Here is a 25,979-nt window from a genome sequence, read left to right as displayed (position 1 = left end):
TCTGGAGCGGCTGGTACTTAAAGCCTGGCGAGTCTCGTCTGTTTGAGGAGCAGAACGAGTGTGAATACCGGGTTTACGAATGAAACACGATAAAGAGGGATATTGTGTCTATCACCTTGTTATATATTCACCTAGAATTCTGCAGTGAACTAAAGGATATTTCATCCGAGGTAAGCGGGTGTGCCGTGGCGAGCGAAACATCGGATTTTCGAGTGTAGTGTGTGTTGGGGAAAACAACAGCCTTGCTATAGCAGACGTTAGCTTCCTTCATTAGCGCGTTGCTAATGTTGGCGTTAGCTAACTAGCTAATGCTACGCTTCGCAAAAAGCTGCTTAACTGTCTCGCTAGATTGTTTTGACATTTTAAATTACCCAGTTGTCTGCGGTGTGCAGTCGAGTGGCACACCCGGTGAGCAAAACGGGTTATTAGAACTGTGCATTTAAATTGTTAGTGTATCGGCTTCTTAGCTTGTTCACACACTTGGTAAGCTAAATAGTCACCGATTCAGCTAGGTTAGCTAGTAGCCTTTGATATGAGATACCGCTTTACGGCAAGACAAGGCCTGAATGTCTGTAAGAGTTAATGCCAGCTAGGCTACACCGTTGTCTTTTTGCAAGACCAGGCCATTTAGCTTTCAAACAAGGTTAATTCAAGTCAGCAGACACCCATCGTGGCATTGTTTTGTGTAGTAGGGTTACTGGCATAAACTGCTTAAGAGATGGCTGTAGAGGAAGTGATGACTTAACGTTTACTCACAGTAACGAGTGGCTGCTGTCAGTGATCTACTGTGTGTGTTTGACCTGTCTTTAAGGAGAGGACGACTGAATGTCAGCTTTATTCTTTGTTTCATAAATGGCTTTGATCTGCTTTATTATAAATTCACCCAAGTGTGTATTTCCAAGGCAACATGGAATGTTAACATGGTCACCTGTAGATGTGTTATGGATGTTGTCAGAAACTAAACAATGCTCTCACAGAATTAGGTTAAGATGATAGCACTTAAGTCAAAATAGGGGAAACTCAGTAAACTCATCTTTGTGTGTAGTTGTAGCTAATTTAGTCTCTGCTCTGCTCGGGTTGGAGTTGGATCTGTGATGGTAATTACATGAAACCATCTGACTGAATGAACTCATAAGGATACAGAGATGGGTGTACAGCAGGTTTGCCGGAACTGGAATGTGTAACAACATTTAAGAAACCTTTGGAGTCACCCAAGAGATTCTAGTATCATCAGTGCAAAAGCCTCAAATGTAATAATGATGGTAAAGAAGGGAACAAGCTGTGTGACTTGCCTTTTAGCCCCTACCCTATGGTGAGGATTTGATCAGTCATGACTTCAGAATGAGAAGCTATACTGGAGCAGAAAGAGTGACGCGTAGAATGCAGCTTTTTATGTCATAGTAATAGTGCATGGCGGTGAGCCTGTTTGCTGGTGTGACTATGTATGGAATCATATATAATGTTTTAGGGGCAGTAGAGAGATGTTTTTTTTTTTTTATTTACTAAGCTGGAGTGCTTAGCAAGTACAGTACAGCTACTGTAAAGGCTCACATCCCATTTGTGGTATCTATATGTAGAGAGCGTGTGAATGTGTTTGAATGTGATTTCAGTTCTCTGGTTGACTGCAGCTCATCAGTGCAAAATACACAAATGCTGGACAGCCTTGCTTTTAGCATATTACACAAATGCATAAGCTGTGCTGAACAACAAAGCAGGCTGTCAGAAAACTGCATCCAAGTATTAATGTAGAGGCCTGCTGCTATAGAGAAGGAATCAGCTATGCAGTGTTCTGGAGGAAGAACCTGAGTTAATCTGAATTGATTCATAGTCTGATGTGAATGCTGGAGCATTCAGTTATGATATCTTAATCTTTATTATTATTATTATTTTGACTTCCGTCTTCCGTACGTTATTTGGCGCCTGACTACTTCGACATACTTAAGGCTAGGAACCCCATTCAAACTTCACAATGTTCAGCTTATATATGACTTTATTGCTTTTATATGGCTTTTTAATGTCTTTAATACTTTAAAATTATAAATTTAATGACATTGACGTTTACAAAGTCAATGACTTCACATAATATTTTTTATGTTTTTAAGGCGAACTGGCTTTCAAATTTGCCTGACCAGTATTAAGGAAGCAACATTTCTTCTAGCCATTTCAGCGAAAGCAAAACTATCAGGTATTTCAGCAATAACAGCTTATTTTTCCAGCTTTGCTTGTAAAATCCTTTCTGTGCAGAAGTATTCAGTCCATTTTCTTTTTGGAAAGGCTTTTTTTTATAAATGCTGTCAAACTGCAGTTGAAAAGTTTATACAAATTGTTTATAGTCTTGTGCTTTTAACTACCTCTAAATTAATGTGCTAATTACTCTTAACATATGATACAGCTTGTTGAAATGGGGCAGATGTATGAAACATCTATTCTGGATATTTTTATTAAACATCAAGTCATCTGGCCATTAATTCAGTTTGTCACTGATGGCAGACCTTACTTTACAGGTCTTATTCATGTAGGTATGCATGTTCAGTTTTTTGTTACAAGTTACATGTGTTCAGCTTTACTGTAAACACAGTTGCCATTCTAATATGCTACACATGCCCAGAACTGTGAGCCACGTTATTACAACAACATAATCTATACAATAGCTTGGTTATTACAGTTCATCCAAAAAGTATTCACAGCGCTTAACTTTTTCCACATTTTGAGTTAGAGCTTTATTTCAAATGGATTAAATTCATTATTTCCGCAATTCTACAAACAATACCCTGTAATGACAATGTGAAAGAAGTTTGTTTGAAATCTTTGCACATTTATTAAAAATGGGGTGGGGGGAAAATCACATGTACATAAGTATTTACCTCCTCTTAGTACTTTGTTGAAGCACCTTTAGCACCAATTACAGCCTCAAGTCTTTTTAAGAATGATGCTACAAGCTTGGCACACCTATTTTTGGGCAGTTTCTCCATTCTTCTTGCAGTACCTCTCAGGCTCCATCAGGTTGGATGGGCAGCGTCGGTGCAGAGCCATTGTCAGATCTCTTCAGAGATGTTCAATCGGGTTCAAGTCTGGGCTCTGAGTGCTCCACTCAAGGACATTCACAGAGTTATCCCATAGCCACTCCTTTGTGATCTTGGCTATGTGCTTAAGGTCATTGTCCTGTTGAATGATGAACCGTTGCTGGTGGAATGCTTCAGAGATGGTTGTTCTTCTAGAAGGTTCTCTCTCCACAGAGAAATGCTGCAGCTCTTTTAGAGTGACCATTGGGTTCTTGGCCACCTCCTTGACTAAGTCCCTTTTCTCTTGATTTCTCAAATTGGCTGGCCGGCCCACTCTAAGAAGAGTCCTGGTTCCAAACTCCTTCCATTTACGGATGATGGAGGCCACTGCTCATTGGGAACATCAATAATGCAGAAATTCTTCTGTGCCTCTATAAAATTCTGTCTTGGAGGTCTGCAGACAATTCCTTGGACTTTGTGTCTTGGTCTGTCCTCTGACATGCATTGTTAACTGTAGGACCTTATATAGACAGGTGTGTGCTTTTCCAAATCATGTCCAATCAACTACATTTCCCACAGGTTGACTCCAATCAAGTTGTAGAAACATCTGAGGAATGATCAGTGGAAACGGGATGAAACAGAGCTTGATTTAGTGTCACGGCAAAGGCCATGAATACCTGTGTTCGTGTGATTTTAATTTAATTTTTTTTTTATTTTTTTCATTTTGTATTTTTAACACATTTGCAAAGATTTCAAATAAACGTCATTTACGTTGTTGTTGTTATGCAGTATTGTTTGTAGAATTTTAGAGGAAAATAGAGAATTTGAAAAATTTTGGAAAAAGGCTGTAACATAACAAAATGTGAAAAAAGTTAACCTCTGTGAATATTTTCTGGATGCACTGTATGTTCTCTTTCCAGACTGTCAGACTAGAAATCTGTGACAGCTGATGGAAACTGTGTTTAAGTGTGAACTGTCCAGTCTTTAAAAGTATCCGTTTGTTTTCAGATATGTTTATACCATTATTTGGAGCAGTAGTGGCTGCCAGTGTCTCGCAAGCTTCACTGTGCAGTGAATTGATGAGAATGTTACTGTCCAGCAAGTCATCCTAGAGACACAACAGTTTAGTACTCATATTGGTACTTTAGTATTGGCAAGTACGTGTACTAATACTGGGAAAAAGTGGTATTGAGACATTGTTAAATTCAACATGTAATATAAACATAGCCTTACACATTGTTCTTCTGCTTCACTACAAAAATTACAAGTAGATTTAATTTTAATTTTTAAGATTAATGTCTTTTCAATCAAAAGAAATCAAACATAATTCTTGCTTTACAGTGAAGTGATACTGATACTGGCGTAGCAAAGTGATAAAATCTGGTTTTGGGTCCCTGACAAACTGCACTGATGAAGACAAATGTCTGTGTCAAATAGGATCATTTGTTTTTAACAAAAGACTGGAACTGAAACACAACTGCTCACAGCCTGTAATAACTAACATGTTTTAATGTTTATGGTTCTAGGTGTTAATTTTGTCACTATTGATTGCATGTAACCCCCTGAATAATGAAAACCAGTGATTTTCTGGGTTGTGTGCCAAGTATGTCCAGAGATCAGCTACACTATTCAGGATCTAGACATAACACAATTAAAACCAGGCGCAAGCAAATCCTGGTATTAGTAAAATTATATTTTCCCTAAAGATTGATCACAAAATCTTATTGGAACCTTTTGTCTTGTTTAGATTTCTTCTATCATTTGCTTATCTAACTATAGACCTCTGTTCAGGATAAAGCTCTGTAGCTCTGTGATAAAACCAATAGGGATATGTCAGTCTGTCTGCAAGCATTCTGTGTCTTGTAAGATCTAGTCAGCTAATGAAAAGGGGAAACGACAAATATATAAAATCCTTAGCAAATAAGAAAGTATTGTCTTTTTTTAAAAATTTTTTTGACTGTGTTGAGCACACTCTTGGTTGTCTATAATGCAGTAGTAGAGATGAACCTGATACGACCTGAGGGTTTTCCTAGATTTTACAGAGATTTAGTCCTTTGGTAAAGTAGCCACCTAGGGTGGTTTTCATATGTGAATGAATGTTGATAGTTTCCAAGATGATTGTATTTATTTCATAGATTAGATGGGCTAATACTCATTATATTCTTACAAAATGCCAGAAAATGAAGATGTTTTGTAAGTGCTTCTTTAGTTATACAAGCTGTTTGCAGCAAGTCATACATGTATCAACACATGCCATTTATTATGATTTTTTTTTTAAATGTTCTGCTGTATGTAGAACTCTGGTGTTTGTGGTTTGCTCGACGTATCGAGCTGGCACAGTAGCGTTGTATTTAAGTTCACTGCTGAATTTTGCCCCTTTTTAAGTTCAATTATATTTAGAGTTCTGTAGATTTAGAAAATGGCCTGCTCACAGTAGATCTAAATCAGCAAGTGGGATATTGTCTTATTGTAGTGCTTTCTTTTGTTGGTATGCAGAATTTCTCAGAACATTTGGAGTTTAAAAATGGTTTGTGGTTTTCTATACGTGTTGTAAATTGGTAAGTGTCGTATACTCAAACCTGTCTGTAGATACAGTTCCAGTGAGGATGTTCTTGTCTTTAGGCCCTAAAGTTTCTTTACCATAGACAAATTTTGGACTAGTTTAGTTAAGAAATGGTAAGGGTAATTAATGTGGTGTTAGTTCTTGTGCTTTGTTTTGAAAATACAGATCATGATTCTTTGTTACTGTTTAAGTCAAGTATAGTTGTTGGTTTTTTTCTTTTTCATTATGGTTAACTTTCAAACAAAAAGGTTTACAAAATTGGTGTGAGGGGTTTTGTAAATTTAAAATCTATTCCAGACTACATGTTACTGCGTTCTGTGTATGGGTTTGCATGAATCCAACTGTCTGTGGTACATAATGATAGTCCTGAAACCACATTTTTAACCATGAACAGATATCAACTGTATGTTGTATGTAATAGTTTATATTGGCCAATTTTTAATTCCACATGTAAAAAGTATTCCAGGATCTTATTTGACTTGTCTTGTATTTGAATTTTATGTGGTCCCACTGAGCTGTCAGTCTGCTACTGTTGTTGCTCCCATTGTCACCTGAATACCATGACTGGTGTCACATGACATATCAAACGAGACTGACTCCACCATACCTGTTTCACGTGACTTTTCTAAACAAGTGCCTAAACTCTGTGTCAGCAGGGGTTGTCTTCTAGTTTTATGTATTTTCTTGACTAAATGTTTGTAGAGTGTGATAATAATTAAAATACATCAAAATGTTTTACTAAATGACATTGACCTTTTATTTTAGTTGGACTGTTGCTGCTTCCAGTGTTTTTAGGTGATATTGAGTTCAAATAGATACCTTGTGTGTATGCATTTCTGTGTCTGCAGCCTAGCTGTCAGCAGTCCTTTGCCTTTTTATCATCAGCAGCAAGTCTAGGGAATAGAGCTCAGCTCTTTTATACAAAAATGACAGCTGTTTCTGCTGGTCTGATGGAGAAAGTTTTGTGTGTGTGAGAGAGAGAAAGCAAGAGAGAGACAATGAGTCATTGGCTCTGTAATAGTAATTCTAGATCAGTTACTTATGCCAAAGGGAGTCCCTGCTGTCTTTGTGTCTTTGGTGTGTGTGTGTGTGTGTGTGTGTGTGTGTGTGTGTGTACCTGATGCATGTCTTTGTCCCTGTGGTGAGATAGACTTGTATTAAGGTGTGAGTGGAGCTGGGTTTTGCCTCTGCCCTGATATCCCATCTCTGTGTGGCTTCTCCATGGTAACAAGCTGCTAAGCTGCACTGTTGCTGAGTTGTTTTCTCTGCTGTGGAAAAGAGCTGACTGCCAAAGTGAAAGAAGTTACAACATGACCCCCTAAAGGAAACTTTCATGTTTTTGTTTCAATCGGGGATTAAATCTGAGGCCTGTGTTGGTTGCTACTCACATTGCACGTATATTCCAGCACTTGTAGTTTATAAAAGGTTTATTAAATGTTTTGCATCTGAATGCATAGTGTGTCTCTCTTTTTCTTCTGTGTCTTAATTCTAAAATGATCATAATACAGCTTAGTGAACGTGTGCAAAAATGCATTTTGAAGTAGAAGGGCAGCAGGTTACAATTATTGTGGAAACAGTTTTTCATCTAATTCACCAGAGCTCTATTCTGTGTGTCAGCAAGCAGCTGTGTTGTTCTTAATACTTATGACAAGAGCCAAGGACTGTTCTATAGTTGATCCATTGCTCTGACAAGAACTCTTACTGCCTGACTTAAAAGACTTGGTTCTGTGTTACCTAAACATGAAAGCACTGTTCAAACAAAGGCTACACCTAAACCAAAATGGACCAGATGGCAGCTGCACCTGAGCCCAACAAATTCTGAATCTAGATATTGTTGGTAACAGTTATGTGCTCATCCACTGTGTTCTGTTTGTTCATAGGAATGATGTCCTTTCTTATGTTGCTTTCACACCAGATGGAAGAACATCTCATTAAAAGTGAATTATCTTAACTTATACATCCAAAATGTCCTCTGTGGTAACATTTGAAGATTTTTATTTTTTTCCCTTTCCGTTGCTGTTATTGTTTCATATAATGAACTTGCACCTAAACAGAACAGACTAGGGCTGCACTTAACAATTTTTTATTTTTTTAAATTTTTTGTCGATGAATCCGTCATTATTTTTTTGATTAATCTATACATTTATTTCCCATTAAGATCCTATTATTTTTCAATTAATATAACATATTTTGTTAAAAATGAAAATTTAAACTAATTGGTAATTTATTTCAATATTTAATATTTTTTCCACTTACTTAGTGGACAACATGCTCTCGTTAGACACAGGGGTCTTACTTCCTACTTGCGAGACATTGACACACATTATGAAAATTGATGTATTTACGTAATCTATTACAGATGTGCAAGTTCAGTGACATCACACATCAGTGATGTATCAAGTGTGATGATTAGATCTTCAAATATCTAATTAAAGATTTGATTTTTCATCATACAGCTTTACCAGGGTAACTTAAATATCTCACATTTCAAATGGAGGCTTAAGGCATATAATTTTTTTTATTAGATGACAGTAAAGTCATTTATATTTTTTATGCTATGGGTCAGTGACCACATCTACATGGACAGAGAAATCAGCTTTCTCTGGTATCGGGGAACAATGTTTATACATCTACACATTTAACCTTGTTATGGGAAATCCGCGTAAATGCAGTAGAAGTGTAACCCGATTTCTCCTCAACCTCTGACTTATTTTACAAGCCTGGGACACAGATTTTAACTGTATAATGACAGAAAACGCTTCTTTTTGACGTCTGTTTTTCTCTGCATGTTCATGTCACAGCAGAGTGACGGCGCAAGGGGAGAGAAAGAAAGGACACGAAGCTGATCCACAACAGTGGAGTAACATTTTCTTTCAGCCCTTACACAGACTTTGTTTTAAAACTGAGGCGGCATTGCCCCATAAACTCGTGAACATTCTAACCCTTCATTCATTCTTTCACTCAGCCGTGTGCAGCTTACTGTCTGCAGCATTTGGTTACGCACACGCGCAGTTGGAGTCTACCTGTGGAAGCCAGGTTTCCCTAATTCCCTACCCCGATTTCAGACACCACCTCCGTATACACTGTAAATCAGCTTTACCAAGAAAGCCGACTGTAACCTGATTGCTTAAACACGATCAGTGACTCATATTGGATTAGTGAAGCTTGGCCTTAAATGAAATGACAGCAGGGGTCATTTCATATGGAAGTGTGGGCTTGTGCTTGGCTCAGCCCTAGCACATTTTACAACCTTGCCACCATGGTGTGCTTTTCACATCTCCAGCTCACTGCTCATGTTGTTTCTCTTACACCCTTAAATTTAATTCAGTTACTGTTTATTACCATGAAAAAAATGTAGATTTCTGCACTGGCTACAGCTTTTCACCCTTTCTTTCCTTTCTTTGTCTTGTCCTTTTGTAAACCCCCTGGCTGTAGGTGATGAAGCGGTGGGATCTCTGGTAATGAACTGCTGGCTTGTCCAGATGGCTTATTGTTGTATCTACTGCCATGCCCCTTTAATAACACACTTTGGGCATTGACTAGTGTCACTGGTGCTGTTTTATAGCTCACGGTGTCTATGTGTTGTCTCTGTGTGTGTGTGTGTGTGTGTGTGTGTGTGTGTCCCAGTGGGTAATCTTTGAGCGCATATTTTTTGGAACTGCTGCATTTCTAACTGCTTAATGTTGATATTATCTGGTTATCATCTAACTATGGTAAAGAGAACACAGCAGTGTCTCCTCTTCTCATAAAGCTGATTAAACATATAGGTATTTGATATGTTTTGGATGTGTAGGTCACATGCACTAGCATTTTTAGCAAGAGATAAAATGAAGAGTTTTTTTCATTAAGAATTGTGATCATGATTTTTTTTATTTTTTTAAAGAAATAGGATTTTATAGGATTTTAATAGGCTGTCAGCGAGACAAACTGATCACCCAAGATGCATTTTAGTGCTACGTGTGAATGCCACCAGCATCCCTCTTACGGTGTGCACTAAACCAGCTATCACTTTCTGTCCTGTTGACAGACACATTATGGCACTGTGACATTTTGGTTTCACTTGGACACCTTTTCCTGGCTGGCTTAATTTTATAATTTTATAGTATAGTGATTTAGAGGGGGAAAGCCAGCTAGTGTGTGTGTGGAGAGACATTTTTTGTAAGAGAATGGAGCAAAGGAGGAATGAATATTTTACATACCTAGAATGGTTCAGAAAAGCAGAGTTATCTTTAATTTCGTAAATGCCTGAAGTTTAGGAATGTGATGTTAACACAAGGTTTTAACAAAATATTAAAATTCAGTTGTGTAAGCTCATAGGTGATCCATATGCCAATGTTACATTGTGACAAGTCAATAGAAAGATGGATGTAAAAGAAAAGACAGAAAGTGAGGTATAGAGATGGTGAGGGCAGCTGGTGGTGCAGCCTGCAGCCAGACGAGGCTGAAATCTGAGACTTTAACAACAACAGAGCCAGGCAGAGAGAGAGAAACACAAGTGGAAGAAAGAAGAGAGAATGTCCATTAAGGAGAAAGAGGGCAAAATATGCAGGCTTAAGGCAGCGAAAGCATGCAAGAAAATGTAGGGGCAGGGCAAAGAAAATGGAGAGTGACATGAATAATAAAGCGCAGGAAGACAAAAAAATGTGTAAGGGCCAAGTGAAAATTTCTGTGAAAGTGAAATTGTGTGTGGGTGTGGAAAAGAAAGGGCTATGTGTTTGGGGAAGAGAAATGGGAAGGATGTTAGTGAGCATGCTCCATTTGGACTGACATTGGATCCCAGCTTAGTTTCTCTGTCTCTGACACAAACTCACCCAGCAGCCTTGATACCTACTCCACACTCCAGGAGACACACAGAACATGGCTTAAATAGCTGCATTGGAGAAAAATTGAGGAGGGAGAGAGACTTTTGCTCTTGACTAGCCTCTTTCACAGCTACAGCTGTCTTCCACCAAGAAAACTAGAGATTAGAGCTCTGTTTTTTAATAAGGATTCTTCTTCTTCAACCAACAGTTGTACAAGATATACAATTAGTTTTTCATTGAAACCAACACTGCTTTTGTTTTGTGAAGTATACTTTTTGTGGCACAATCCTGCAATTTTGGAAAATGCTTTTGGAAGAGGATGTACTGTTTTTTTTTTTTTGTTTATTTGTTTTACAGTCCCTTAAAATCTTGCACCAAAAAGTCAAAAGGTGGAACAAAAGGAGAAAATCTGTGGTGACTTTACTAAACTGTCTCATACCTTCTGTTCCTACTAACTACATGAGAACAGCCAGGGAGTGGCAGTTTGACCACACATCACCACACTGCTGCTCATGGACTGTTGACTAAATTTGCAAGACTTTCAGTGTAATAACAGAAAACAGATTAGCTTGTGATTTTGTGCTTTAGCATAAGCACTCTGCAACCTGCATGGTGTTCCTTTTTAGTTTGGCATTAAGTTTGAGGTTTCATCAATGCCTGCTTCTCTAATGGGATTTCAGTTGCTGGTCTATTTCCTGTACCTTAGACTCATGGAGTCAATCAATCAATTTTTAATATATTGTTGTTTCTTAGGATTCCCCATGCCAGTAGGTACTCTGATCTTTTTCTTCGCCCATCCCTTTGTCGGCTGTTTTTTCTTTGGCCATTACGAACCTCCATTTGCCCTTGTGTGGACACAGACTGTATTCTTTCATTACAGCTTGTCCCAGACCCTCATGAGCTCATGCCTTCTTGGGGGAAGCAAAAAGGGAAATATGATCCTCTGTGTGCCATGTTTAGGGCGGCAGCAGCAACAATGTGTAGTTTCATTTGAAAAAGGCCAGAGAAATACGTTGGCGAGGGGCTGAGGGAATGCTCTACCCCTGTGTCTCTGGTCCAAGTGAAATTGAAGCCGGTTAGTGTAGCACTCCACGCTCCACCCTGGAACCTTTTGTTCAGACTCCTCTCATGTGAAGCCACAAGGAATGTGCACACGACTAAAGGTGAATGAGATTTAAACTCATATTGCCTACAAAAAAATGCAGCAGCCTCTGGAGACATTTAATCATGTTGTTGTTAATTCTTGCACTCAGCTTAGCTATAGCTTCGTTTAAGTGAGAGATAAATTGGTACTTTGTTTAGAGAGAGCTTGGCTAACAGAAGTCTACATACTGTGACAGAGTGAGTGTGTGTGTGTGTGTGTGTGTGAGTGAGAGAGAGAGGATGCTATAATCAAGTGTGCCCATTGTGATTGAATGCAGCAATGTGTGTGCCATGAGCTGAGAACAAAGAATGGCATGTTTGTGTTGAAGCCCAGCTTGTTTTTGGCCTACACCACTACTCATGCGCTCGTCATCTATCTCCTGTCCCAAATGGACACCCCCAGTTTACTCTCATCATATCTTCATCCCCCATCCACATCTATGGTACTATTGTGCCTTTCGTTTTTGTATTTTATCCCTACGTTTATTTGCTTCAGTTTGCAGTCAGCATTCTTTCATTGTGCTTTCATTAAGCTTTTTGGACTTTGTTTACTGTGCAGTCATTTGTGGTGTCTGAATCAATGTATGTTTGTATTTTGTCTAATAGCAAGTTGGCGCATGCTAAGTTGTGACAGAGAAAAGCTCACTCCTCCAGGATATAAGGCCTTAAAGTATTCCTTTAAATGTTTTGTTTGGGTAGGTTGATGTTAGATCTCACCATAAACGTTGCTCTTCTGAGATCTGTCACTGATCTAAAACAAATGCACAAACTATTTTTATGCACATTTTGTGTGTAACAGAGATTTGTTGAAAATTATTTTTTTTTATTCACACTGTTCTCTCAGTTCTGTAATATAACATGAATATTAGAACGTGTAATATGGACAGTTTTGTAGTGTTTGCAACTACATCATTCCTTGCTTAGAGCTATTCTATTGGCATTGGCTTCAACACAGATGTGCCTTTGCAAAGATGGTTCTCCTTATCCTGCTTTTTAATGCAGCTTAAACCACAGGAAGTTTTGTAGCCTAGAGAGTGTTGATAAAGTAGAAAACAATAGTGGAGACAGACTATGTTGGCAAGCCCCTTTGTTTACTTTGCATGTCACACAGTGCAGTGGGAAATCTGCTAGTCATAGTCAGATAAAGCCCAAGATGTCTTTCACCTTACTAAAATGAATATTCTACATAACCAACTGTGAAGACTTAGTCTGAGGTTAGTTGCGTTTACATAATTAGTGTAATGTTTACATGGGCTCCACCCTATTCCCCCTCCTGCCTCAATCACATGACGTGACTGTATGTGTGCATGTCAACTTTGCAGTTGTTCATCTCAAGCTTCAGTGTTAATAACGGAGGGAATTTCTGAACACTTGAATAAAGTGGCATCTAATTTTTTTAGTTTTTAGTACTGCAATTTGACTTAAAGATGCGCAGGTACACACTTTTCAGAAAGTATACTTTGCTGTGTTTGCCTGCCATGGTGTGTCAGAGCACTGGAAAGCCATTCACTCATTCATTTATTTATTTATTTATAGGGCCTTTCGGCTCATACCATGAGTTCAGGGTCACCCCAGCATGCATACACACACACACACACACACACACACACACACACACACACACACACACACACACACACACACACACACACACACACACACACACACACACACACACACATTAGTGTGTATATATATATATAAAATGAGTTTTGTTTTTTTACACTGGATGCCCTTCCTAACGCGACCATCCCCAATTTGTACCGGGCTTGGACCAGCACTGCACAGCTGGTGATGAGAATGGGCGTTTAGGGGTTCACTTTGACCTGAATAATAAACACTTGTTAGAATTATCATTTTCTGATAGTTTCAAACAAAAACTGAGAAATTATTATTTGGTAAAAGTAGAATTTATGAAAGAGCCAATGTATTGGATTACATTAAATTGCACGGTTGGTCATAAGGTTATGCCTAAAAAAATGGATGGGTGTATATTTTGAAATCTTCTCTAAAGCGTTTTATAAATAATGGATTTAAGTCTTTGAAGTAGAGATGTCCCAATACCACTTTTTCACAGAGTACAAGTATTTACATTTGAGTACTTGCTGAAACTGAGTAGTAAACAATTTACCTTCTAGTACTAGAGATAGAGGGGCCCTGACCACGGATTGTAGCTTCTACAGTGAAATATGGAGGTAAAATAACTTGAATTACACTTCAGGTAAAGCTGTAGTTACAGTATATAATCCTCACTGTTGCAGATGCCATTTGCTACTATCAAGCTTTTTTTTTTTTGTTGTTGTTTTTATATTCTCGAAGATCATGAGCATGAATGTTTACTTTTGTCTTCATCATTTATCTTAAAACACATTTCCACCTCCACCTACCTGGAAACATGGTATTGGGTGCAGTATTGGAGAAGTTTTGAATACACAAAGGCAGGATTATGCCCTTTTCCAGGTACTGGTATTTTAAACATACTTGTAAAAATGGGGAAATCAAAACCAGGTAAAATTTAACAAAGGAACTGACTATTTAAACTAGGCAGATGTTAGCAGCTGTTGATTTAAAAAAGTGGTAGGCCTACATGCAAATATTTTAGTGTTTATACCCATTTTAAGACTTCTGTGAGTTGGATTTGGAATATATATATATATATATATATATATATATATATATATAGAGAGAGAGAGAGAGAGAGAGAGAGAGAGAGAGATTGCTTAATTAGTAATTGTAAACACTTTTCTTTTTTCTCTCTCTTTAGGCTACATATTTTCTGTGTCTGTAGTACAGGGGTTTTCAACTGACTGTGGCACAGGGACCACCATTGTGACTCAGAAGGAACCTGGGGACTACTGTTCTAGGGTGTGAGGCACATGTTACCAAAACTATAAAGCAAGCATGACAAACTGAACGGTTCAAACCATGACTCTCAAGTGTAGAAAGAAAACTGAAATGGCCTAAAGTTAATACAGCTGCACAGCTGCTATGCATAAGTATCTCAAAAGAAAACAACCTGGGGCTTTACAACTTTAAATGATCAAACAGCACTACATATAACTTTTAGTTTTGTGTAATTGTTCGTATCAGTGCCTAGAAGAAATGACTGTCTTGTATTTCAGACCAAAAATTAACAGAGACTTCCTAAAGTAGATGCTAATAGCAGCTGTATAGTGAAATTTACAAATCTGCACATCTGAGCAAATGCTGCTTGATGACTTAATATATTGTCAGTCCTGTAAAGTCTTATCAGGCTATTTTGGAGAGCATGGCTCAGCATGTTGGAAGTCACGTCTGGAAAATAATGGGTTCTGCGCATCACCATGATAGGATCCAGACGTGGTAGTTAAGAGCCACAGACATGAATTGAGATCTATCTCCTTTCTGAAATCAGAGTCAACAGTGCTAGGAAATCAGTTCAGAGCCAAGAGAAAGCATAGTAAGAATCAATGATTGTAGATTGTCTGTTCTAATATATTACTCTATTAGAAGTGCAGTAAGTGGCTTAAATGCCTTCTTTAGTCTAGAGACATGCACAAGATGGGCACAACACTAAGTGGTCTTTTACAGCTTGTTGACATTAGCAGAGATTGTTCCTATGAAAGTTAGACTTCATGAAAAACAAGTCTGCCTCATGTGAACTGATTTAAGCATGTGTGTTAACCATTGTCAGAACTGATAGAAGCAAGTCATCACTCTGGCCGCTGAATAAAGATGTTAGTGTGTTTTGTTTCACTCTTAACCGTAACCAAAACCAAAAATCCATGTATGACACTAGACATGGCTCTCCGATTTTTTTGGCCCCGACAACTGGCTACCTGAATCTCTTTTAAACTGATCTTTGCCAATGATAAACAGGACCATCCTCATTTACAAACTTCTGTTCCATCCCACCGACACATTGTTCCAAGCCCTTCAATATCATCTTCATTTCAATCTGAATGTCCTCTATACCATCATAAACCTGTTTATCTTGTGTTTGCAAGTGTCTGTGATGCCGCACCAAGAAAGGAGCACCTTATGAACAAACAGAATTATGTGTGCAGTACAGCCCATGCGTAGCACCCCCATGTCATTCATTACCTTTTCTTTATATTTGGTAGGTCAGTAAAACTCCACAAGATGGCAAAACCCTACATTTTTGACCCCAGAAATGTGCCAGTACTAGAGACCACCACCTTTCCTAGAAGTTCCAGCAGTCTCCCACAGATTGATGGCATCTCCCTAAGGCTCACAAATCATAAACAACATCCCAGAAATCTTTTGTCCTTTTTTCGTGTAGTTAGTCGACGTGTGTGTGTGTGAATATATCGGTAGAAGGATGCTGAGGTTGGAGCTGCCAGGCAGGAGGTCTAGAGGAAGACCAAAGAGGAGATTTATGGATGTAGTGAGGGAGGACATGAAGTTAGTTGGTGTGAGTGAAGAGGATGCAGAGGACAGAGTTAGATGGAGGCACATGATTCGCTGTGGCGACCCCTGAAAGGGAGCAGCCGAAAGGAAAAGAAGAAGAAGTCGACGTGTGTGTGTGTGTGTGTGTGTGTGTGTGTGTGTGTGTGTGTGTGTGTGTGTGTGTGTGTGTGTGTGTGTGTGTGTGTGTGTGTGGACTTCACAAGCACCATGATTTGCAGAGGTGTTTAGGGACCTTGCGGAGTTATGTGTTTCAGAAGCTCTAATCCACTCAAATACAGGAACATAAAACTAAAGAGGAATCAGAAGTGGTTTTGCACTATTTTGGCCTTTATTTATTATGTGTAATATACCAGGATTAGCACTGATGCTTATACTTGAGACATTGTAATACGTTTGTGATAGCTCTCCCTTTTAAACCTGCATGCTCTTGATCTCTGTATAGTAGGATTGATTTTTCTTTTCTCTCTTCTAGGGGTCCCTACATTTCAAGAGAAGACGAAAGCCTTACTGGGAAATCTTATGGACGAAGGTGAGTATTTATGTTATGCATTTCCTGTCCTCTTCACCTGGCTCGCTGCTCATTTACAGTTGCGTTTGAATGTGATTGCAACAACCTCGCCATTATCTCATTGTAGTCCAAGCTGTTGGTTGAGTTGTTGCTTTTGAAGTTGGAACTCCAGGTTTGCCCCACTTCGACACCACAAAAAGCATTACTCTTTCTGCAAAACAGAATGATGTGTGCAGCATGAAATCTCTCCGCTGCAAGCTTTCCATTTTCCCTTTTGTCATTGTTTGTGTCTGCTCTTCTTTTTATCATCACCTTTCCTTCCATTTCCTTGACACAGACCATTGTGTGCTCATTGCTGTCTATGTTGTTAGCTGACATGCTCTTTCTTCTCAGTTCTTCCATTTGTTGAATGAATAATTTTGTTATAATTTATATATATTCTAATGTATAGAATAATTTTGGCGTCTGGAGATGTATCAACCCTGATGAGTTGCTATTTCTTTTGTTGACCACTCCATAAAAACATAAAACGCAGAAGCCTTGTAGGCTTTAAATTTAGTTTTTAAAGGCCTTTTCTAAGCCACCTGCTACAACAGAAGGTTCGTGGTCAATTTGTGTCCATACTTTACCCTCCACCCCAATATCCCTTTAACTGGGCATGTTGCTGCCTGCAACTAGCTTTTGTGGGGACTGTCCCAAAGCTGCAGATTTGTGTCCGAAGTAACGTTTTAAAGCTCTCAGATGTTAAAAAAAATACAATTCATGATGTCCCTTTTTTTTAAAAAAAAACCTTTAAAAAATATATAAAAACCTTTAATACTGTATTCACCACAGCATGTACTGCCATGATGGTGACAGTGTGAGACCCACATGCCAGCAGTGTTTATTTTGCTCTGTCAAAAGATTTTAATTATGTTAAACACAACAAGCTGGTTTTCCAAAAGTTTCTTTGCATCAGAGAATACCTGACTGATCAGAATTCAAATAATTGAATCATTGATTGTCTAACTGGATATATGTGGAACCCTCGTGGTTTAGTTGCAATACATTTAATGCAGCCATTCTAGGAGTAGGTGGGGCAGCTAAGAAGTTTCTCAGACTTGCCCCCTTTCCTGGCCTCAGGGTTGAGCTCTAGTGTTGCTCTATTTTAGTGAAGTATGTTAAGCTGTACAGTAATTCTGCTGGCTGAGCTGCAGCCAGTAATTTTTTAAGTTAAATAACTTAGCAATAACAAGTCATTTTCAAACTAAGAACTCTGTGTGTGTGTGTGTGTGTGTGTGTGTGTGTGTGTGTGTGTGTGTGTGTGTGTGTTACTTTTTAGTATCATTGTTAATCTAGTCTGTCCACAGTTGTAATTGATACTACTTCAAAGAAAAAATTAAGTAATGATATTAGTTACAACATTCAATATGTGGAATATCAAGTGACTATTGTGTTTAAACAAACGAAGTGAATTATTGAGCTTCTTAAATATATGTTAAATATTCTGCAAATTGTTTATGCTAAGCAGTTTATTAGTCTGTATCAGACTGTAGTCCTGCAAAAAAATCTTTCTTTGAGAATGTTCTAATGTTCATTGTTTAAAAAAATTTAATTCTGTAAACTGTATACTTCCAAAAATTACCATTTGAGGATACACATAAGTGAAAATCGTTAACCTTAACTGGTATATTGGAATACACTAGTCTTAGCTAGGTGTAGTTTTTTAGTAGTATTTTTAGATTCATGTTATGAATTATGGTATTTATAGCTGCTCATATCTGCCAACCCTATTAATGATCATAGCATCATTTTACATCTGTATGCCAATGAAAAGCCTGTACAGAGATACCTTTAAAAAAATATATAAAAACCTTTAATACATTCAGTCTTGCATTATAGCAGACTGATGCTGGCCTTGACCCAGCTCAGTGTCCTGTGCTAATTCGGTCCCATTGCACTTACTGCTGTTGCTAGCATGCTAGTCAGCTAAGAAGATCTATTAATAGCTTAAGGCATTATCTGTATCGCAGCAGATGTGTTTACATGCAGGCAGCTAATACTGTGTCTCAATGGGTCCAGCTTGTACTGCTGCAGTGAAGCTTTGCCCTAGCAGGCCTGTGTGCTAGCAGCACTGCCAGCTACCAAGTAAATTGCAAGTCAGAAGCTTACACTAGTAGTTCTGATGCTGATCAAAACATTACATTCATTATTGATGAATACTGGGTGAACAATGATATATTTAAAAAGCACCATTTGTCAAGTTTTAATTTTCTAGAGGTATTTTAACTAGTAACTATTATAATACTTGTTAAATAGCATTTTAGTTTTTTAAAAATGGGAATGACATCAATTCTGTCTTAACCACCAAGAGGACCACCTAGGATCTTCCCTGACCTCAACAGCCAAGTATTTTCTCTTTCAGAGTTTTTGTCAAATTAGTTGCTAGGTTAGACAAATTGTAGTCATAATTAAATATTTGTCAGCTTTTTGCTGGCAGATGTTAATATTTCAGCTGTTTTATTGTCTGTCTAAATATTGCAAAGTGCTGTCTCACCACCTGATTCTTTTCTCCTGTCTTGACCTCCCACACATTCTGTCTACCTTCTCCTCTCTAATTCCCCCCTCTGTGCTGGGACTCCCTGTGCTGCATGAATAGGCTAAATGTGCCAGGTAGCAAAGTAGGTGGGGATATAGGCATGCATTGTCATCCCACCCAAACTCCCCTACTGCCCAGAAAAGACCTGACCTAAGAGATTTCCACCTTCACACCCTGCTTCCTATATCCCTTGCTTATTTGCACATTATTTTCATTTGGACGTTGCATTTTGCTGTTTTAAAGAACACAAATGAGACCACCCTTGATGTACCTACTCTGCTTGAATCTCAAGCTTGCTGTCTTTTTCCCTTTCTACAGTAGTTCTCCTTCTGTCCACCTTCATTACATAGGATACCTGTTCTACTGTCTATTGATTTTACTCGGTTCTTTTCTGTGCTTGTCCGCCATACTATACTCTACCACAAATCTGTTTACAAAGCAACGACACACATATCTGAGTTCACTTTACTCTCTGGTTGTTCTTTTATGTGTGTGACCAGGAAAAACTGCACTTCTGACTTGTTGGGACAATAATAGACATGTTTTACATGGTGTGACCTGACGAATAAGAGACAGATGTGTTTTTCTCTCTCTTTGGAGGGTCACATATTCCACTGCAGTCCCAAACGTGTGGTAAGATGACTAGTGAACAGCAGTAAAGCTGTTTGCTATGAGGTTGTATGCTAATTGTTTTTACAAATGGATGAATAGCAATTCAATGTACATTTGATTGTGGCTCTGTTTGATAGTTAGCTCATGGACATGGTGTGCAAGCTGAAAACTGCTGAAAATATATGAAGAACAGAATTTATTATTATTATTTTCAATCTGGAGCAAACTGAAGGGCTGCACAGACTAAAGAGACAGAGTTACAGTTTGTTTGCCGGTAGTATCATAGCTTTGACACCAAAAATACTGGCTACAAGTTAAGTGAACTTTTTTTAAAATATAAGTTCTGGAGTTCAAACTTTGGGTAACCCTGACACAACAAAAATACAATATTCATTCAGGAAGATATAATAACAAGAACAATTTTATGCCACAGAGACATACAGTGTATCCAGAAGGTATTCCCAGTGCTTAACTTTTTGCACATCCTGTTGTGTAAAGCTTATTCCAAAATCGATTAAATTCATTGTTTTCCTCAAAGTTCTACAAGCAAAACCCCATAATTACAACATAAAAGAAGTTTGTTTAAAATCTTTTTTAATTTATGAAAAATAAAAAATGTACATACTTATGTACATGTGATTACATGTACATAAGTATTCATCGCCTTTAATTAATACTCTGTTGAAGTACCCTTAGCACCAATTACAGCCTCAAGTCTTTTTGAGTAAGGTGTACCAAGCTTTTCGCATCTATCTTTGGGCAGTTTCTCCATTCTTCTTTGCAGTACTTCTCAAGCTCCAACAGATTGGATGGGCAGTGTCGGTGCACAGCTATTTTCAGATCTCGACAGAGATGTTCAATTGTGTTCAAGTCTGGGCTGGACATTCACAGAATTGTCCCGTAGCCACTCCTTTGTTATCCTGGGCTGTGTGCTTAGGGTCATAATCCTGTTGAAAGAAAGAATAAACTTTCACCCCAGTCTGAGGTCCAGAGCGCTCTGAAACAGGTTTTCATCAGGGATGTCTCTGCACATTGCTGCATTAATCTTTCCATCGATCCTGACTAGTCTCCCAGTTCCTACCGCTGAAAATAATCCCCACAGCATGATGCTGGAACCACTAAACTTTAAACTTTATTTAAGGGATGGTATTGGCCAGGTGATGACCGGTGACTGATTTTCTCCAGACATGACACTTGGCATTCAGGCCAAAGAGTTTAATCTTTGTTTCATCAGACCAGAGAATTTAGTTTCTCATGCTCTGAGAGTCCTTCAGGTGGGCTGTCATGCGCCTTTTACTGAGGAGTGGTTTCCGTCTGTCCACTCTACCATACAGGCCTGATTGGTGGAATTCTGCAGAGATGGTTCTTCTACTGGAAGGTTCTCCTCTCTCCACAAAGAAACACTGGAGCTCTTTCAGAGTGACCGTCAGGTTCTTGATAACCTCCCTTACTAAGGCCCTTCTCTCTCGAGGTGGCCTGTTCTAGGAAGGGTCCTGGTGGTTCCAAACTTCTTCTTGGTTTTTTCTATTTTTTTGGATGGAAGCTTCTGTGCTCATTGGGACCTTCAATGCGGCAGAAGTTTTTCTGTACCTTTCCTCAGATCTATGCCTCAATAAAATCCTGTCTCCGAGGTCTACAGACAATTCCTTGGACTTTGTGTCTTGGTTTGTGCTCTGACATGCATTGTTGACTGTAGGACCTATTATAGACAGGTGTGTGCTTTTCCAAATCACGTCCAATTAACTGAAATTCTGAACAGGCAGACTCCAATCAAGTTGTAGAAACGTCTCAAGCATGATCAGTAGAAACAGAATGCAGTACAGCTAAATTTTGAGTGTTATGACAAAGGCCATGAATACTTGTATACTTTTTTTTTTCGTTTTTATTTTTAATAAATTTGCCAAAGCTTTTACAGAAACTTACTTCACATTGTTATTATGGGGTGTTAATTGTAAAATGTCATTTTAGGAAAATAATGAATTTGATCGATTTTAGAATAAGGCTGTAACATAACAAAGTGTGAAGAAAGTTCAATGCTGGGCATACTTTCCAGATTCACTGTACAGTAGTAAATGTGCTTAGCAGTGTTTATCATGTCAGTCTCAGCATGTCATGTCTCTCTTCTCTCATCTCTTTTAGCAAATGAACTTTACATGTTACATTTAGTCATTGGCAGATGCTTTTATCCAAAGTGACTTACAAGTGAGGTACAAGGCAAGCAAAATGTAATTGAGGGAGAAAAGTCTAAAGCAAAGTGCTATGAGTGTGAATATGAGTGTTTTTGTTTCATGAGATCCAAGTGCAAGAAAGAATTCTATTTTTTTAAATGTATTATATAAAACTAACTTATAGCTGTGCCATAAGTAAGAAGAGGTCCAGAGAATTGGGCATTTCTTCCCTCTGGTACAGTGACTGAGTGATACAGTTTGAAGTGATCTGCTGAATACTTTATCACAGCCCGCTCTGTCTCTCTTTATTAGAAATGAGTCGCCAGACTGCCACCGCGCTGCCCACAGGAACCTCCAAGTGCCCCCCTTCCCAGCGCGTGCCCACACTTTCAGGCACCACAGCCTCCAACAGTGACCTGGCCAGCCTGTTTGAGTGCCCTGTCTGCTTTGACTATGTCCTGCCCCCCATCCTGCAGTGCCAATCTGGACACCTGGTATGTACAGTCCAGCCTGGAAAGTAACTAAACTGTGCAAGTGTCAGATCATTTGCATTAAGTGTATGTTGTTTTATTTTGTCCCAATAACGTGAACATAATGATGCACACTTTGTTCCCAAGAAACATTCTAGATTTTTTGCTCTGCTCCACAACTGGAAGTCTATTTAAAAAAATAGAGAGAGGGAGGAAAAAAATGACTCTTACGTTTCCTTCCAGGTATGCTCCAACTGCCGGCCCAAGCTCACTTGTTGCCCCACATGCCGAGGTCCTCTGGGGTCCATTAGGAACCTGGCTATGGAGAAGGTGGCTAACTCTGTCCTCTTCCCCTGCAAGTATGCCTCATCTGGCTGTGAAGTCACCCTGCCTCACACGGACAAGACGGAGCATGAAGAGCTGTGCGAGTTTCGGCCATACTCTTGCCCCTGCCCCGGTGCCTCCTGCAAGTGGCAGGGCTCCCTGGATGCTGTCATGCCTCACCTGATGCACCAGCACAAGTCCATCACTACATTGCAGGTCAGACATTGTGAGCTCTGTGTTTTTTATATGTTTTTATCAATGTAAAAAATATTTGATTTTAGACACCTTTATTTTAAGTTTTTGGGTAATTACGAAGTTCCCAGTAAATCCTGGTTCTGCATGCTGTACCCGCCCCTACTGTATCTACCTACTGTAAAGTTTAGGGTTTTTTGTTTGTTGTCCTACAAATTGAGGACACATGATTATATTAGGGATTATATGGTTGAGTATATTGTGACCATTTTAGCCTGACTAAGAAAGTAGTTGTCTTAAATAATAGTGTGCTTTTTGTTTTTGATTTGTCTTCTCATTCAGTCCAAACCCAGACACCACAAAATGCTTCTATCATTGTTTCAAAAACAATAGCTGTTTCCAAAACACAACTCCCTTATTTTAATTTGGCAAGATTTGCCTTACATCATTGTAATCATAATTTTAAATTAAAGGGGAACTCCACTGATTTAATTGTCATACATGTAAAAACAGCTGTATACTGTCTTTTTTTTTTATTTTTAAATTTCTCAAGTCTCCTATGATTGCTTCTCACTTTTCCCAGATGTTGTTCCAGCTGTCCATTTTAAAGGACATCCCAAAGCTTTATAAGCAAAGATAGAGGAATTCTTGCACCATTTACACATCCCTTCTATTAGAGACCTGTTGATGATTGGATGTTGCAGCTGATCAGACCTATCTGAAACCACATCATTAAAACCAGTGCAGTTTTACTCTAGAATACAATAATAACACAGCAATTTAAGATTAAATTTAGCAGCAGCAATCTTGATTAGAGGCTACAAAGTTTAACATGGTATGGCTTTTTTTAAAGTTTTTTTTTTATTATTTTTATTTTTTTTTAAATTTTACATGTAATCTTTTGTGTCCCTCTCCTGTCTAGGGGGAGGACATTGTCTTCCTGGCCACAGACATCAACCTGCCGGGGGCAGTGGACTGGGTGATGATGCAGTCCTGCTTTGGCTTCCACTTTATGCTGGTGCTGGAGAAACAGGAGAAGTACGATGGCCACCAGCAGTTCTTTGCCATTGTGCAGCTTATCGGGACTCGCAAGCAGGCCGAGAACTTTGCCTACCGACTGGAGCTCAATGGACACCGGCGCCGCCTGACCTGGGAGGCTACGCCACGCTCAATCCACGAAGGTATCGCCACGGCCATCATGAACAGCGACTGCTTGGTGTTCGATACGTCCATCGCACAGCTTTTTGCCGAGAACGGCAACCTAGGCATCAATGTTACCATCTCCATGTGCTAAAAACTTTGGGCAAAAAAAAAGTTGCAGATTGTCTGGGGCATTTATTTTAGGGGGTCAAATCAGTTGTGACCTCACAGTGCCCCACTTCCTCTCTCCCTCACCCCTTGAGATGTGGAACTGGACTGTCTTGATAGGATAGCCGTGGAGGCCCCAGGGGATGGGAAGGATGAGTGGAGGAATGAAAGAAAAAAACACAAGGACAGAACTGTGTAGTGATGGCTATAGACTTCTCAACACACAAAAACATGTGAGACTTGTGCAGTCTCACCCTCTCTTGCCCAACATGGACACAAACTGAAAAGCTGTTCAGTCAAACTCTCTTCTCACGTTCTTGTGTCTTGGTCATGTCTCTCTAGAAGTGATGTTTTTTTTTTTCCAACACTCATCTCTCTCTCTCTCTCTCTCTCTCTCTCTCTCTCTCTCTCTCTCTCTCTCTCTCTCTCTCTCTCTCTCTCTCTCTCTCTCTCTCTCTCTCTCTCTCTCTCTCTCTCTCTCTCTCTCTCTCTCTCTCTCTCTCTCTCTCCTTTCTAGTCAATCCTCAGACATTTCAGACACTACAGATCTCCAAGCTTTCACTTGGAGACGCTTGAAGCTGGTCACCACTGAGCAAGCCCAGTGCCGTGACAGTCAAACAGCAAGTAAAGGCTCAAGTTAGAATTTAACACTGACTCCTGGTCAGTGCTAGGTAGCTAACCAGCTATCTAACTTTTCTTTTTGTTTGTAATCCTCTTCAGCACCTGGCAGACCTTCTCCCGATCAAATGGTTCACATGCTGCCGACTCTTGCAGGGCTAGCCCGGGGCTGTGGCTGGGCTCGACTAGCTCAAACTGGAAACCAGAGGCTATGAAATCCTTTATTTCCTTTTTTGCATATTAGAGTATTTCTCTTCATCTGTGACTGACATGGCTGGGATGGCTGGGACTGAAACCTGTCACTCATAGGCTTGGATAGTTGTAGCACCCATAAGAACCCAGTTATTTTCAAGACTGGAACCTTGGATCTCCATTAAGGATCTGTGGATGTCAGTCTACATCTGCGATTTAAAAACCTCTGGTTTCCTTCCAGTTCAAACCGGTCCACCCCAAAGCTAAAGATTGTGCATAGAACAATCTTTATTAGTTGACTGTCATTGTTGATAGTTATTAGACTCTGCCCACATAATGTATGGATTTAAAAATACCCTCAACTACATCAGCTCTTTTTTTTTTTTTTTTTTTTTTTTTAAATATATTTCTATTTTTATGGAGTGGACACAACAGTGGAGTTCTCACACACACACACTTGTATTACAGGTTGTGAGTGCACGTGTAAAAGTGGTTGAGTTGAGTGTGTCTTGTTTATTTTCAAGATGTGGAAAAAGAAATGCTGCATTTCAGTTGAGTCAAAGTTTTTGTTCGGGGTTTATTTCTAAAGTCTGTTTCTTTTCAATTTTACTTCTGTTTTTTTGTATGTGATGGGAGAACTGTGTGATTGTCTGTTCTTGTACTTGCTACATAGTGAGGACCAAATAAAGTGTTTTATTAACAGACTGAGGACATCTTTGGAAAGTGAGAATGTTTGGGCTGTACCTCACAACTTCAAAGGGCTGTTTCAGGGTTTAGACTTAGTCCTAATGTTAGGGTAAAGGGTAGGATTAGGCATTCAGTTGTGGGGGTTTGGGTACGGGGCTAGGGATTGCAAACTGTCAAGTGTCCTCACAAAGATAGAAGTACGTGTGTGTATGTGTGTGTCAGATGGGTGGGTGTCCTTTCACCTTCTTCCTGTTCTTTTTTTTTTTTTCTTTTGGCCTTTCTTATGCTCTTTCATCTCTCTTCGTCCTTCACCTTTCTCTGTCTGCCAGTGTCAGCCTCAGCCACTGATTGATCGAACACCCTACCAGGAACGAGAGACAGTTTCTACCGTTACAACGTTGT

The 25,979-nt window shown here is 39.1% G+C and overlaps 1 protein-coding gene across 4 annotated transcripts; it reads left to right on the top strand.

The window, feature by feature from the left end:
- Positions 1–25,592, top strand: siah1 (siah E3 ubiquitin protein ligase 1). Of its 4 annotated transcripts, XM_067503014.1 has the most exons (6): positions 1–170; positions 2,103–2,185; positions 16,393–16,449; positions 22,099–22,280; positions 22,500–22,796; positions 23,695–25,592. In XM_067503014.1, exons 3-6 carry the CDS (start codon positions 16,440–16,442, stop codon positions 24,064–24,066), a joined length of 861 nt encoding a protein of 286 aa, XP_067359115.1. In that variant the 5' UTR covers positions 1–170; positions 2,103–2,185; positions 16,393–16,439; the 3' UTR covers positions 24,067–25,592. The 4 variants fall into 4 exon arrangements, with proteins under 4 accessions (XP_067359115.1, XP_067359114.1, XP_067359117.1 ...); XM_067503013.1 differs by lacking the exon at positions 2,103–2,185; XM_067503016.1 differs by lacking the exons at positions 1–170; positions 2,103–2,185 and adding an exon at positions 11,405–11,530.
- Positions 25,593–25,979: the final 387 nt, after the last annotated feature.

Source organism: Channa argus, chromosome 4, assembly GCF_033026475.1.
Source record: "Channa argus isolate prfri chromosome 4, Channa argus male v1.0, whole genome shotgun sequence".
Taxonomy (NCBI): Eukaryota; Metazoa; Chordata; class Actinopteri; order Anabantiformes; family Channidae; genus Channa; species Channa argus.
Note: the sequence above shows the minus strand (reverse complement) of the source record. Positions and strands in the feature narration are given on the sequence as shown.

Bases quoted from the DNA above. Each gene is read 5' to 3' on its own strand.
- siah1 (XM_067503013.1), top strand. The intron at 22,281-22,499 runs GTATGTACAGTC...GTTTCCTTCCAG, and splicing joins AGTGCCAATCTGGACACCTG to GTATGCTCCAACTGCCGGCC. The intron at 22,797-23,694 runs GTCAGACATTGT...TCTCCTGTCTAG, and splicing joins AGTCCATCACTACATTGCAG to GGGGAGGACATTGTCTTCCT.